The sequence below is a fragment of the Urocitellus parryii genome, chromosome X (assembly GCF_045843805.1).
Source record: "Urocitellus parryii isolate mUroPar1 chromosome X, mUroPar1.hap1, whole genome shotgun sequence".
In the NCBI taxonomy this organism is placed as follows: domain Eukaryota; kingdom Metazoa; phylum Chordata; class Mammalia; order Rodentia; family Sciuridae; genus Urocitellus; species Urocitellus parryii.
The window spans coordinates 60,164,846-60,179,634 of NC_135547.1; the positions used below are offsets into that span (position 1 = coordinate 60,164,846).

The following is a 14,789-nucleotide window of genomic DNA, read 5'->3' on the forward strand; positions in this document are numbered from 1 at the left end:
GGTGTGTGTGTGATTGCTTCTTGGGGTAGACTGACACTTTGCTTGTCCTTCCTTGTGTTAGCCCAAGATGCGGTACATCGTAAGTGGACCATTGACGTGTCTTTATACTTTGTGTTTTTGTTCCCAGTTTCAGAATACAGGAACAAATGCAGTGCCCTTCATGGAAGGAAGAGATGTGGAAGTTTGTCCTGGAGCAACTCTGGCAGGAGGAAGCTTCATTATGAGCATACTGGGTATGAGCTTCCACCTTCATGCCTCCAGGAGGATAATGGGAACATGGGGATGAGGGATGTCCATGATGAATCCCAGGTCAGGTAGTAAGTGACCAGGCAGCCTGGGTTGTGGGCAGCAGCCCCTGGACCACTCTGTGTGGCCTTCCTTTTCTTCTCTCACTGGAAAACTGAAGAACAGTGGATGAGGCATATACTGGTAGAGCAGTCCTCATTCTCACCCTGGCATCAGGGAGGAGGGGCGGGGGTGTAGAAGCCTTCCTAAGCATTGATGGAAACCTCCTTCTCCCCCTTTACCAGCACACCTTATTCAGCCCACCGTGACCACAGGAGAGGGAAATGGCATGATGAAGAGCCTACCCATGTGACTCTGTGGAGAGAGGAAAGGACTCGAGGGAGAGAAATGGGGAAGGAGATACGAGATGGAGTGAAGAGGAGATGGTTCAAAGTGACAGTGAGTTTCTTGGAAAGGTCTGCATTAAGTAGGCTCTTCTGGAACCTGAAAGAAGGAAAATGACGTTAAACAGCATCCGTTAAACACACACCTCCACTTGCAGGAGAGCTTCCGAATGGAAAGAAAGTGGATTCTGGAAATCAGTATTGAGTGCAGAAACATGGACTCATGCTTTAGAAGTCTTTTAATGCTAGGCAAGAAAATAGCACTTGGCTGGGTCTGTCCTCCATCCTAATTCCTTGCTGTCTCCTCCACTCTGACTCTTTCTTTTTATCCTTAGATTCCATATGGGAGAAAGTATGACAAGGCATGGCTAATGAATTCAATCCAGGGCCATTGCAGTGTCCCCTTCACCCCGGTCGATGTAAGAGAGGATGGTGAAGCCAGCTGAGTGGGCACAGGGGAGGGGGAGAGGCCTGGCTCAGCAGGGGCCATTGTCATCTGATACCATTGCTTCTGCCCTCACTGCCTGTGTAGTTCCACTACATCAGAAATCGGGCCCGGTTCTTTGTCCAGGATGCAGGCACGGCCTCTGCATTGAAGGATGTCAGCTACAAGATTTGCGATGACAATGATGTAAAGGTGTGTGCTAGGGGCTGTCCCTGTACCATGTCTTGGGGAGGGAGGATGGACTAGGGGCTGGTTGTCATCTTTGGGATTAGTGGGCCTGTTGTTGACCCTACCTCTCCTTCCCACAGATATTGGTCTTAGTCAGCCCTTCTGCTGTACCCTACTCTGTGCAGAATAAGTTCTCAGCAGAACAAGTGGAGCAGCTAAAGGTAGTGCAGATTCAAGGCATGCTGTGTGCCCACTCCCCAGATCCTACCTGCTCTCACCTCCTGACTCGATGACTCTTGTCACCACGCCCCCCACACAGCCTCAGAGCCACTTTCTCCATCTCTGCCTCTGCAGTTGACCATGAGAAAACGATATGATGTCTCCCAGCAAGCTCTCGACCTCCAGAAGCTCCGATTTGATCCAGGTATTACCGACCACAGTAATTCTAGGGCAGGTGAGGGCAGAGGGGTTTTCCTGGGACGAGGAGGTAGGGATTCAGCTTGGGGAGGGTTTTTCTTATTTGCTCTTTTAAATTATACATATGAGAGTAGAACGCATTTTAGTAGATTATACGTACATAGAGTATAACTTATTCTACTTAGGATGCCACTCTTGTGGTCATACAGGATGTGGAGTTATCTTGGTTATGTATACGAATACAAGGCTAGGGAAGTTATGTCCTATTAATTCTACTGTCTTTCCTTTTCCGCTCCCCACTCCCTTCCCTTTGTTTCCTTTGGTCTAATCCAGGGGATTTCTGTTATTCCTCTTCCAACCTCCCTTGTTTGCGGTTAGCATCCATAAATCAAAGATGACATTCGGCCTTTGTTTTTGGAGGGGGATTGGCTTACTTAGCATCATATTCCCCAGTTCCATCCATTCACAGGCAAATGCCATAATTTTATTCTGTATGACTGAGTAATATTCCCTTGTGTATATATACCATGTTTTCTTTATCCATTCATCCCTTGAAGGACACCTAGGTTCCTTCCATAGCTTGGCTGTTGTGAGTTGAGCTGCTATAAACATGGATGTGACTTTGTCGCTGTAGTATGCTATTAACAATTTTAAGACCTTTAGGTATAAACCAAGGAGTGCGATAACCGAGTCACATGGTGGTTCCATTCCAAGGTTTCTAAGGACTCTCCGTACTGCTTTCCATAGTGGCTGCGCGAATCTGCAGTCCCACCAGCAATGTATGAGAGTACGTTTCTCCCCACATCCTCGCTAACATTTATAGTTACTTGCATTCTTGATAATTGCCATTCTGACTGGAGGGAGATAGAATCTCCGTGTAGTTTTGATTTGCATTTCTCTAATTGCTATAGATGTTGGATGCGTTTTCATATACCTTTTGAGCATTCATATTTCTTCTTCTGTAAAGTGTTTGTTCAGTTCCTTTGCCCATTTATGCATTGGTTTATATATTTTTCGAGTGGTAATGTTGTAGGGACAAACGAGACAAGGCACCGAAGATAGCAGGAAACAGTTTTATTTGGCTGCAGCCAGGTTCAGAGGGCACAACTTTTGCTGAAATCAATTAATCCCCTGAACCCTGAGTTCAGGGAGTTTCAGAGTTTTATACCCAGTGTGTAAGGGGAGGGGCCCAGAAGTTCACAGTCTGCAGAAGTTCACATAATAGCAGCTTTTTCTTTCACTGTTCTGGGCAAGTTAACTCTTCAAGGACAACACTTGAGAAGGGGAGAGCTTCTTCTCTCCTTTCTTTCCTCCCCCTGCCAGCTGTTACCATGGAGCCCAATTGTATCTTATCTTAAAAATATAGACATCTCTGTGAAGCCCAGCTCAAGGCCAGAGGCCTTGTTTGCACATTTCTTCAAAGTACTATACTGGATACATTTGTGAAAACTAGTAATGGGGTGCCCAGCACCTGGAGTCCTGGTATCTTCTCGGCCAGTGGCCAAGTAAACAGGGTGACACGAAAATAGGAAGTTTATCTACATTGGACTCTTTCTCAGAGACTCTTTTGCTGACAGTCCTAAAATCAGCCATGGTGAAGAGGGCTTTTCTGTGGAGAAAGGGGGTGCCACTTCAGTAAGTTTTCCGAGTTGTTTGTGTACTGTGGAAATTAATGCCTTACCTGAGGTACTGGTGGTGAAGATTTTCTCCCCATGTGTAGGATCTCTGTACACGTTCTTGATTGTTTCCTGTGCTGTGAAAAAGCTTTTCCACTTGATACCATCCCGTTTGTTGATTCTTGATTTTACTCCTTGTGCTTTTGGAGTCTTCTTGAGGACTGACATGTTGAAATGTTGGAGACTTGGGCTTACTTTTTCTATTTGTAAGTGCAGGGTCTCTGGTCTAATGCCTATGTCCTCGATCCACTTAGAGTTGAGTCTTTTGAAGGGTAAGAGAGAGGGGTTCAATTTCGTTCTATTATAGCATATGGATTTCTCATTTTCTCAGCACCACTCCTTAAAGAGGCTATCCTTTCTCCAATGTAAGTTAATGGTGCCTTTGTCTAGGATGAGATAACTGTATTATGTGGGTGTGTCTCTGTGTCTTCTATTGGTCCATTGGTTCCATTGGTCTTCATGTCTGTTTTGGTGACAATACCATACTGTTTTTATTACTATAACTCCTTGGTATTATTTAATGTCTGCTACTGTGATGCCTCCTGTGTCACTTTTCATGCTAAGGATTGCTTTGGCTATTCTGGGCCTCGTGTTTTTCCAAATGAACTTCATGATTGTTTTTCTATTTCTGTGAAGAACGTCATTGAGATCTTTATAGGAATTGCATTAAAACTGTATAATGCTTTTGGCCGTTTTGATAATTTTGCTTCTGCCTATCCAGGAACGTGGGAGATCTTCCCATTTTCTGAGGTCTAATTCAATTTCTTTCATTAGCATTCTGTAGTTTTTGTTATAGGTATCTTTCACCTCTTTTATTAGGTTGATTCCCACACATTTTATTTATTTATTTTTTGAGGCTATTGTAACGGGGATAGTATGTGTGATTTCTCTTTCAGCCAATATCCTTGGTGTATAGAATATGATTGATTTATTGGTGTTGATTTTAAACACTGCTATTTTGCTGAATTTGTTTATGAGTTGCAGGAGCCTACCAGTAGAGTTTTGGGGGTCTTCTAAATATAGAATCATGTCTTCGGCGAATTGGGATAGTTTGAGCTCCTCCTCCTCTTCTTCTTCTACCTTCTTCCTTCTTCCTTCTTCCTTCTTCCTTCTTTCTTCTTCTTCTTCATTCTTATGTGGGGAGGGTTTGTGCTGGCACTGATCCAGCTGGACCCCTCTTACCCTTCTGATTCCCTTGTCTTGGCTTCCCAAAGACCTGGTGGGCTGTGACATTGACATGATCCTGAATCGAAGAAACTGCATGTTTGCTACCCTGCAGATCATTGAAAGGAATTTCCCAGAGGTGAGACCTTAGGCCCAGGGCCAGTATTTAGATAGACGGGTGGAAGGGATGGCATTTAGGGCAGATGTGCCCACCAGGTGCTAGAAAGTCCCCATCACTCTTATGCTTCCTCCCCCAAGCTGCTGTCCCTGAACTTGCAAAACAACAAACTGTACCGGCTGGATGGCCTGTCTGACATTGTAGAGAAAGCCCCCCATGTCAAGATCCTGAACCTCTCCAAAAATGAGGTGAGAAGAGAGAGCCAGATGAAAAAAAAAAAATTGCATTGAGGGTGGCTGGTAGTGCACAGCAGGGTGCTGGCAGGAGGCAGACAAAGGCAACTGGAGTGAGGGTCCCAGAGTCTGGGTGCAGGTTCCCAGGTGTCCCTCTCTCCCTGGGTCTCCTTAACCGGTTCCCTCCCCATCTTTCTCAGCTGAGGACCTCCAAGGAGTTGGAGAAGCTGAAAGGGATGGAGCTGGAAGAGCTGTGGCTAGAAGGGAACCCTCTGTGCAGTGACTTCCCAGAGCAGTCTGCTTATGTAAGGTAGATAATGCCTGGTAACACCTGTCACCCTTCCTGGGGACCTTTGCCTCCTGGGAGCCGGAGCTCCCCCTGAAGTCCACCTCTGCAGGAGGATGCAACCTTGGCCCTCTGGAAGGATCACAGGCCACACCCTCTCCTCTATCTGTGTCCCTCAGCTGTGCCCACAGGTCTGCTTTCCTTCTTGCAACCTGCTCCCCTTTTTCAGCTGGACTGGGGTGTGTTTCCCGCCCCTCTGCACTGGCTTCCTCCAGCAAGCCCTCCGAAGATGGGGCTGGGCTTTCCTCCCCTGTCCTATGAGTGGCCCTTCTTCTCATGTTCCATAAAGGTCCCCCTTCCTGTCCCAGGCTGACATGGAGATTTTATGCCCGTGCAGAGGACCAGGGTGGCTACCATCACAACATCTGTTCCTCTAAGCCATTGGTGGGAACTGTTTCCTCCTTGGGGAGAAACAGGGGTTCCCTGAGTCAAGGAGCCAGAGGTGGGCCACTGACAGCGAGCAGAGGCCTTCCCAAGACAGGAGGGGAAGGCAGAGGGCAAAGGAGGGGCAGGAGGAGGAGGAGAAGGCGGGAGCACAGGCCACTCAGGAGCACTGCTGCTCTCTCCCCCACTCCACATCCCACCTGGTCCCTCAGAGCAGCCCTGGGTAGCCCAAGTCGAGATGCTTCCTTGGGCAAGACACTGACTCAGACAGGCACAGGTGCACAGGGACCACCATGAGGGAACCTGGTGCTCATAAGAGGGGGCCACAGACCCTCTGTCACATGCTGAGCTGGTGCCTGATTCTTCACTATTGGTGCTGGGAATGACACTTCCCCTGGGGGCGGCTCCTTTTCCCATACCTGGCCCCCTCTGGGCCCACACAGGAGACAGAGGCTGAACCTGCATCCTGTGGGCCCCAGCCCAGCAGGTACATGTTTGCATTCCTGCCTGGGGCTGCAGGGCCAGCTAGGGGCAGGTGAAGGAATGGGCTGCAGTAGGGCAGCTGGTTTCTTCTCACTTCTGCCTTGACCTCCAGCACCAGGGGGCAGCATCTTCCCCTTCTCTTTGCTTTGCTTCCTCTTTCCCCATCCCTCCATCCCCTGCCTTCACTCCCTTTCTGTGGCCATACCCCTGCCTTCCCCTGCCTGCCTCACTCACCAAACCCCCACCCCCACCCAGCATCCTATCCTGGGAGGCGAGAGTATGACCTGGTCTTGGTCTGGCCAGGCCAGGCCATGCCACGCGGAAGGCTGGACACCCAGCACAGTAGCAGAGCCCTGGTCTCCCACCCCATTCCCTGCTCCCTTCAGAGCCTTCCATGGGGGGACCCGGAAGAAGGTAAGGGAGGCAGGGTGGGCCCTGGAGGAGGGGGCCAGGCCAGTGTAGATGGGAGGTACCCAGGGGGAGGGAGAGGGAGGAGAGCAAGAGGGAGAGAGTGTGCACAACCCTCCACTGTCACCTCACTTCATTAGATTTTTCATTTGCACAGTGCTATCCAGGATTGTTTCCCCAATTTGTTACGCCTGGTAAGTACGCACTTCCGGTCTTGTCTCCTCTTACTCACATGCCTGACCTCCTTGCTGGCCCCAGGCCTTGTGGGCCTTGCCTAGATTACGTGTGCGTGTGCACCAGACCCTCATTTTTCTTAAAGGGCATGGATTCTCCATGGCATGGACATTTTCCCTAGGGAGAACACACGTGCACACACCCATACACACCCACTCACAGGGTGCATATACTGGTAGAGATTTCCAAGAGCTCATGATGCAGACACCAAGTGTGATCTCACCCATGGATTTTCCAGGGCCTATTTATACGTGGCCTCTGGCCCCTGTTTCCCCTTGGGCCTGTTCAACTCCTTGCTCATGCAGTGCCACCACCCTGAGCTGCACTGCTGACTTCCTCTTCCCTTCTCAAGGATGGCCAGGAGTTACCCACACCAATTGTCGTCAACCTTGAGGCCCCCAAGTTAATAAAACCCTGCACGGTGAGAAAGAAGCACCAAAAGAGATGGGGGTGTTGCAGGGTAGGCTCTAGCCACCACAGAGACTAAAATGACCTTTTAATTCCAGGAAGACTCTAAAGGAACTGAGACCCTAAAGAATCTAGTTCTGCAATTCCTGCAAGAGTAAGTCCCCTGAGACCTTGAGGAAGGGGAGGCCTGGGACAGTGTGGGCTACCGTAGCACAGGTCTGCACATAGGAGTTTTCTGGTCTCCTCTGGGCCCTCAGCCACAGAGTTAGCCTGTCCTCTTTGCTCCCTCACAGGTATTACTTGATCTATGATCACGGAGATCGAGAGGGTCTCCTCAGTGCTTACCACAACAAGGCATGCTTCTCTCTGACCATTCCCTTCCATCCTAAGGACTCAGCCCAGTGAGTATCTGTGATTAGCTCTGCCCTGGTCTGGGGCACTGTGACTCCCCCCACATCCCCGCAGACACATGCCAGCTCCTTGCCACACTGGCACTGGCTGGACCACGATTATTTGCTCCTCTTTTTCTCCTAGGAAGAGCTTGTGCAGATTCGCCAAGGATAGCAAGAATATGAGAAAGCTCAGGAATTCCTGTAAGTGTGTGATGGGGAAGACTGGGCAGCGGCAGCATAAGGGGGTGTCAAAGGGTCAGTCACGGGGGTCAAGGGCAAGGGTGTGGCAGCCCCCCTCATCTTTGCTTCTCCTGTCCTCTACAGACCAGTGGAAGCAACTGAAGCACACAAAACATGACATCTTGGATACCCTCTGCGTGCTGCCCAAGACTCGGCATGACCTCAGCTCCTTTGTGGTGGACATGTGGTTCCACACGGTGAGCACCTGCTTCCTCCCTGGGGTGGGACCAGAAAGCTGGAGGAGGGTAGGAGGTTAAGCAGATCCTGAGTTCCTGCATTGCCCCCTTTCAGGAAACAATGCTCTGCTTCTCTGTGAATGGTTTGTTCAAGGAAGGTGAGTGTCTATACAACCCCCTCAGATCGCCTGCTGCTCCCTCCCCTGGGTGGGCACCCTCTCAGAACTCCCCCAGCTTCCCTGATTCTGGGCCTTTCCTTCCTGTTCTTCCCTGGGGGCTCTTCCCTCGGTGCTCCCACTCTGCCCACAAAGCATCCTGGTCTGAACGTGGTCCATGCCTGTCTGCCCCACAGCTCCGGTGTGTGTTAGGGACATAGGCTGTGGGGTTCCATGGCTCTCCTCCCAGGTCCTTACTCTGTGGCCTTGGACCAACTAACTTGACCTCTCTTTTTCGCCATTTTTAAAATGGGGCTAGTAGAACCCATCTCTTGGGCAGGTGTGAGATGAAGATCAAGTGAACTTTTGAAGTGGTTTTCACAGGGCCCAACATGTGGTAGGGGCCCTATCGCTGGGAGTGGATTGTTCCAGTTGTCTTCCCCATTCCTGCTGTGCCCTCCTGACTCCAAGTGAACAATTGTCTGGGTCTGGCCTCCTCCAGTGGAAGAGCCCGACTGGGGGATGCTGTTTGAGCATGTGTAAAGCATGTGCAACTCCAAGGGAGTGTTGTTTGTTGTCCTTGAAGTGGAAGGAAAGTCTCAGGGATGTGTTCATGCCTTTACCCGGACCTTCGTTGCTACTCCTGGCAGCAATTCCAGGTGAGTGCTATGGGGCGGGTGAGAGCACCATTCTCAGCCTGGGACCAGTGGTATAGGAATGTGGTGGCAGAGTCATCAGGATATTCTCCACATAGTGGAAGACCAACAGGTAGATCCAATGAGCAGTCTAGCCTAGTGGTTAAGACTAAGGGCTTTTAACGGGGAATGACAGTTCTCTTCCTGATCCCAACACTCACTATGTCCTTGGTCAAATTACTTGACCTTTCGGTGAGACCCACTGTCCTCCCCTGAAAATGGGGACAAGAGTACCCAGGCTCTGGGGCTGCTGTGTAGGAGAAAATGCATTGGGGTTAAATCTACAAGTCCACTGGGCATGGCGGCACATGCCTGTAATCCCAGCAGCTTGGGAGGCTGAGGCAAGAAGATCACGAGTTCAAAGCCAGCCTCAGCAAAAGCGAGGTGCTAAGTAACTCAGTGAGACCCTGTGTCTAACAAAAACAATACAAAATAGGGCTGGGGATGTGGCTCAGTGGTTGAGTACCCCTGAGTTCAATTCCCAGTACCACCCCCCCCCCGCCCCGCAAAAAAATCTACAAATCCAGTGAAGCTGGTACAAAATCTCTCCAAAGGTGGGCACTATGGGTAGGAGCCTAGGAATCTGGGAGGCAGCTATAGTAGGGATATTGGAGGAATCCAGATGCTGCGTGGCAGTGGTTAAGGAGGTAGGCAGTGTGGGGTTATCTGCCTGGCCAGTTGTTTCAGGGAGTATTTGTTATTTTTTTCTCTCTCCAGCCTGTGCATCGTAAACGACCAGCTGCTTGTGAGGGATGCCAGCCCTGGTGAGATCCAAAGTGCCTTCTCCATCCCCATGCCCACACACTGCTCCAGCTTCATGTCCACCCTCTCCCAAGAGCAGCAAGAAACTGTGCAGGCTTTCTCCATCCAGTCTGGGATGAAACTTGAGTGGTCTCAGAAGTGAGTGTTGGGTATAAATGTGAGTGGGGCAGGGGAGTGAATAATGGAAACTCCCAGGATATTTGGGGGAAAAACCTGTGGGTATTTGTTGCTCAGTAAAAGTGGGCCCATGAAAAAAGTAGCACACTTTTTTACTGATGTATGTAAAGTATATCAAAAATAGTATAATGCTCAAATGTCATCACCTTCCATAAGAAGAGTCCAAAAGAACCCATCATGACAAGCCACTAGAACAAATATACAAGTTCAGCAAGTATTCAACATCAATGCACAAATTTCATGGGTATTTCTATGTACTTGCAGTAAACAATCCAAAATGAAATTAAGAAAACAAGCCCATTTACAGTAGCATCAAAAAGGGTAAAACAAGGCTGGGGCTGTAGCTCAGTGGTAGAGTGCTTGCTTAGCATGGGTGAGGCACTGGGTTCGACCCTTGGCGAAAGAAAGAGAGAGAGAGAGAGAGAGAGAGAGAGAGAGAGAGAGAGAGAGAGGGGGGGAGGGTGGGAGAGAGGGAGGGTGGGTGGGTGGGAGGGAGGAAGGAAGGAAGGAAGGAAGGAAGGAAGGAAGGAAGGAAAGATATTGTGATCACCTACAACTAACTAAAAAAATATTTTTAAAAGGATTAAAACACTTAGGAGCAAATGTAATCAAAGAAAGTAAAATCACATGTGCTGAAATCGTTGGCAAAGCATGGCTGAAGAAAAAAAGTAAAGAAGATGTAAGTAAGGGGAAAGACATCTCATGTTCCCAGGGTGGAAGACGTAATGTCAGTAAGGTGCCAGTGCTGTCCAGAGGAATCTTCGGATTCAACACAACCCCTACCAAAATCCCCAATGGTTCCTTTGCAGGAGTTGACAAGGTGATCCTAATGTTTATATGGAAATGCAGCAGATGCAGGATAGCCAGAATAGTTTCAAAGGAAAAGAACAATGTTAGGAGACTCACATTACCAACTTCAAAACCTGCTACAAAGCTGTAGCAATCAAGACCTTGTGGTACCAGCATACACACAAACATGACTCTATGGAAATGAACTGAGAGTCTACCTAATGCACCTTTACATTTATGGCCCAATTGTCTATCATCTGGGCTGTTGGAAAAAAGTGCCATGGAGTTATAAAATCAAAAAGGCGTGAACAAGGGGCACCAGGATGATTGAATATCCACTTGCAAAGCCATGAATTTGGACCCACACACCCAAGTCACACTGTAAGCAAACAGTGACTGAAAGTGATGAAGGACTTAAAAGAGCCACAGCTATACAACCCAAAGAAGAAAACATGGGTATAAATCATCATGACCTTGAATTAGGCATCTATTTCTTAGGTACACGGCAGAAACTCAAGGAACCAAAGAAGAATAGGTAAATTGGACTTCCTAGAGTTCATAGAATTTAAAAGCTTTTGTACATCATTGGATTCTATCAAGAAAGTGCAAAGACAGCTGACAGAATGAGAGACAGTTTTGCAGATCACACATCTGGCAAGAACACATGAACGTTTCTTAAAACTCCACCATAAAAAGACAAACATCCCAGGGAAAATGGGGAGAGGGCTTGACTAGGCATTTCTCCAAAGAAGAAATGCACACATGGCCACAGAGCCCTTGAAGAATTTCTCATCATCATTAGTCAGTAGGGAAATGCCAAGCAAAGCCATAGTGAGTTGGCTCTTCACATCCAGTAGGATGGCTTTAATTAATAAAATGAAAGTGAACAAGTGTGGCTGAAGATGTGGGGAAATTGGAAATCTCCCATTATACTGGTGGGAATATAAAATGGAACAGTCTCTGGGGGAAACATTTTGGCAGTTCCTCAGATAGTTAAACACGGAGTTACTGTATAGCCTGGTAATCCCACTCCTGAGTATATATACCATGAGCAATAAAAACGTGAACTCAAAAAAATTTTACTCGAATGTTTGTAGCAGAATTGTTTGTATTGGCCAGAAAGTAGAAACAGCTCAGATGCCTTCTTGCTGATGAACGCATAGGTAAATGTGGTACATACATCTAGCGGAATATCATTCAATCGTTAAGAAGAACATAGTGCTGATACATGCTATGTCAAGGATGAATCCTGACAACATCATGCTATGTGAAGAAAACAGTCACAAAAGGCCACGTACTGTATGGTTCTGCTTATATGAAATGTCCAGGATAGGCAAAGCCAAAGAGACAAAAAGCAGAATAGTGGTCGCCAGGGAAAATGGGGAGTGATATAAAGCTCTTGGAATCGGGTAGGTGGCATGGCTGCACAATCTTATGACTGTGCTACATGACCACTGAATTGTGTACCTTAAAAAAGTAAGTGCTGCAATGTATATCTGACATCTCAATTCAGACACAATTGGCCAGTCTTCCTCTTTGAATTTCAATTTGTTATTTTCTTGAGCATCTTTTCTTTATCAGTATGCTCGAGCTCCTTTATGCTTTTGAACACCCCTATTTTTCTGCTTTGAATTTGGGTGAGCATGAATGTTCATGACAGACATTTTCGTTTTCACAACATCTTTCTTCCTCATTACAGTGGTCCTCATTCTGGCACGTGCATCCCAGAAAAAGAGCAGCGTAGGTTAAGAGGTGGCATTTTGTGGCCAGCGTGTATGTCCTGTGGTAGTAATGGAGACCACCTGTTCTTGTTCCTCTGCAGGTGCCTGGAGGACAACCAGTGGAACTACATCAGAGCTGGTCAGGTCTTCACTATGCTCCAGGTGAGGCCTGGGGATCAAGTGGGTGAAAGATGATGTCTCTAGGCCATTGGGAAGGTAGAGACCATGTGGCCTAGGAATGGAACTTGGGGCACCTGCCTCTTCTGACATCCTGACTCCTTCCCTCCAGAACCAGGGAAAGATACCAGGGGAGGCCTTCAAACAGATGTCCTGAAAGGAGCCCTTGGATGCCATCTTCCTCTTCATGTACATTGTAGTTTTCTGTCACCAACTTAAGTCCACGCTCATCGCTGGGGTTGCAGGTCTGGCTGACTAAGAAGTCAGAGTTAACTTGTAGGCCAGGTAACATAACCTCCCAAATGGCTAGTTGTTATGTGTGTTTTCCCCACCAAAGATGGCTGTTTATCTTTACAATAAAGCTTGATATTACATGTTGTGTGCTTGTGTGTCCTGGGTTTCTTCTCTCCTGATGCAGGCATGAGCCAACAGGGCCAGGACCGAAAGGCCCTGTGCACCTCCGCTCCCATCCCGTAGACCCTGGCTGTTCTTAAGCAGATCCATCAGGCTTGCTCCAAGACAGTTTGTGAATAAATCCTCATGAGAAAAGACACATGCTACTTCTAGTGATTGGCATTTGGAGATTGTGAGACTGTGAGATGCTCTCCCCAGAGGCCTGCAGAAGCAGCCATGTGACCTGACACAATGGGGGCTTCTCAAGGGATGCTTTCTGGCTGTTGGGGGCTGTGGAAACAAGGAATGATTGAGGCATGGAACAAAGCAAAATAGGGAGGTACTTGAGGGCTGACGTATTTTACTTCTCTTTCCTAATATTTTTAGATTTTCATACACCATACCAGGTTCAGCTTTGTTTTTTGTTTGTTTGTTTTTTGTTTTTGCACAGCTGAATAGGAATCGGGCCTCTCTGCATCTCTGCCCTAGCTTCCGTTTATCTACCCCACATGCCTATCCCACCCTCTCCTCTTAGGCTGCTCCCCTAGGAATCTTCTGTTAGCACCTATAGTTGGTGTGGAAGGAGTAGTCCATTCAGGATGCCCAGCACATCCTTCACAGAATTGGAAGAAGATCCTCCATATCTGTGATTTTTTTTTTTTTTTTTTTTACCATTGATTGAATCCATGGATACTTAGCCACTGATCTACATCCCCAGTCCTTTTTTATATCCCATTATATTTATTTTCATTTTTATTTTGATACAAGTTTTCACTAAGTTGCTCTTGTCCTCGACAAATTACTGAGGCTGGTTTTGAACTTGTGATCCTCCTGCCTCTGCCTCCTGAGCCATGGGGATATGTCCATATTCTTTAGTTGTTTCAGACACTCATGTTTTACCTCCATATGACAACAGCAGTAGTCCAAAATTTCATTTTGTGGATAGTTTTGTGGAAATTTTCCCAATGACTTATGGTTGGCAGTTCCAAATTTCAGGAAATTATTAAATATGACATCTGTCCAATTTATTGCCCACACTTCTGGAATGCTTTTACTTTTTTGGATATAAAAATAATAGTAATACAAAGTTTTCAAGTTAAAATCCTAGAAATGATGACACCTGTGAAGTACCACCAGTTGACAATAATTGCTGCATTTTTTGTATGTTTTGGCAGAAGTAACTTGACACTTTCCATTCATGATATATGTTTACATTAGGGAGCCACATATCAGAGAAAAGAGTGTTTTTAAGTAGTATCAAAATAGTAAGTATTGCTTCAGAATAAATGTAAGAAATTATAAAAATTTTTACCCTGAAAATAAAAACATTCATGACAGGACACAAATATATATATAAATGCATCACATGTTAATGCATCAGAAGAATTAACAGTAGTTAAAATTTCCAATTTATCTATTATACTGCATGGCACAAATTAATATTATTCTTAGCAAAATTTCAATGAAATTCTTCATCAAAATAGAGAAAATTACTACAATTCATTTGGAACCATACACAACCCCTAATAGCCAAAGATGTATTGAGAAACAATTTGGAGGTTTCACACTTTCTGATTTTAAATTATATTGCAAAGTTGTAGTAATCAAAGCAGTCTGATACTGGCATAAACATACAACAAGAGAACAGAATAGAGGGCCCAGAAATAAATCTAAATAAATATGTTTGCCTAATTGACAACTTCACCAAGATGATGTAATTGGAGAAAGATAATATTTTCAATGATTCTGGGGAAGTTTATTTAAAACAGTTAAACCCTAATCATATGCCATAAATAAAAGTAAATTCAAAAATGTATTGAATCCTAATATAAAGCCTGAAACTATAAAATATCAAGAAGACAAATACAGGGAATAACTCCTTGACTTTTGCCTTGTCGTTGATATATTGGATGTCACACCAAAGCTCAGACTAGAAAAATAAAGAAACTATATAAATGGGACAATATCAACTAAAAAGATTCTGCACAGCAAATTATAC

The 14,789-nt window shown here is 46.4% G+C and overlaps 1 protein-coding gene across 1 annotated transcript; it reads left to right on the forward strand.

Moving 5' to 3' along the window:
* The first annotated feature begins 222 nt into the window (after positions 1-222).
* LOC144250789 (nuclear RNA export factor 2-like) lies at positions 223-12,554 on the forward strand. Its single transcript, XM_077793896.1, has 20 exons — positions 223-317; positions 531-684; positions 965-1,048; positions 1,162-1,266; positions 1,383-1,463; positions 1,597-1,666; positions 4,550-4,638; positions 4,758-4,865; positions 5,051-5,160; positions 6,629-6,665; positions 7,058-7,126; positions 7,212-7,267; positions 7,407-7,514; positions 7,648-7,706; positions 7,830-7,942; positions 8,037-8,079; positions 8,663-8,735; positions 9,489-9,671; positions 12,322-12,382; positions 12,510-12,554. Exons 1-20 carry the CDS (start codon positions 277-279, stop codon positions 12,552-12,554), a joined length of 1,689 nt encoding a protein of 562 aa, XP_077650022.1. The 5' UTR covers positions 223-276.
* Positions 12,555-14,789: the final 2,235 nt, after the last annotated feature.

Bases quoted from the DNA above. Each gene is read 5' to 3' on its own strand.
- LOC144250789 (XM_077793896.1), top strand. From the start codon at position 277: ATGGGGATGAGGGATGTCCATGATGAATCCCAGGTCAGGTA. The intron at 4,639-4,757 runs GTGAGACCTTAG...TCCTCCCCCAAG, and splicing joins TTGAAAGGAATTTCCCAGAG to CTGCTGTCCCTGAACTTGCA. The intron at 9,672-12,321 runs GTGAGTGTTGGG...GTTCCTCTGCAG, and splicing joins AAACTTGAGTGGTCTCAGAA to GTGCCTGGAGGACAACCAGT.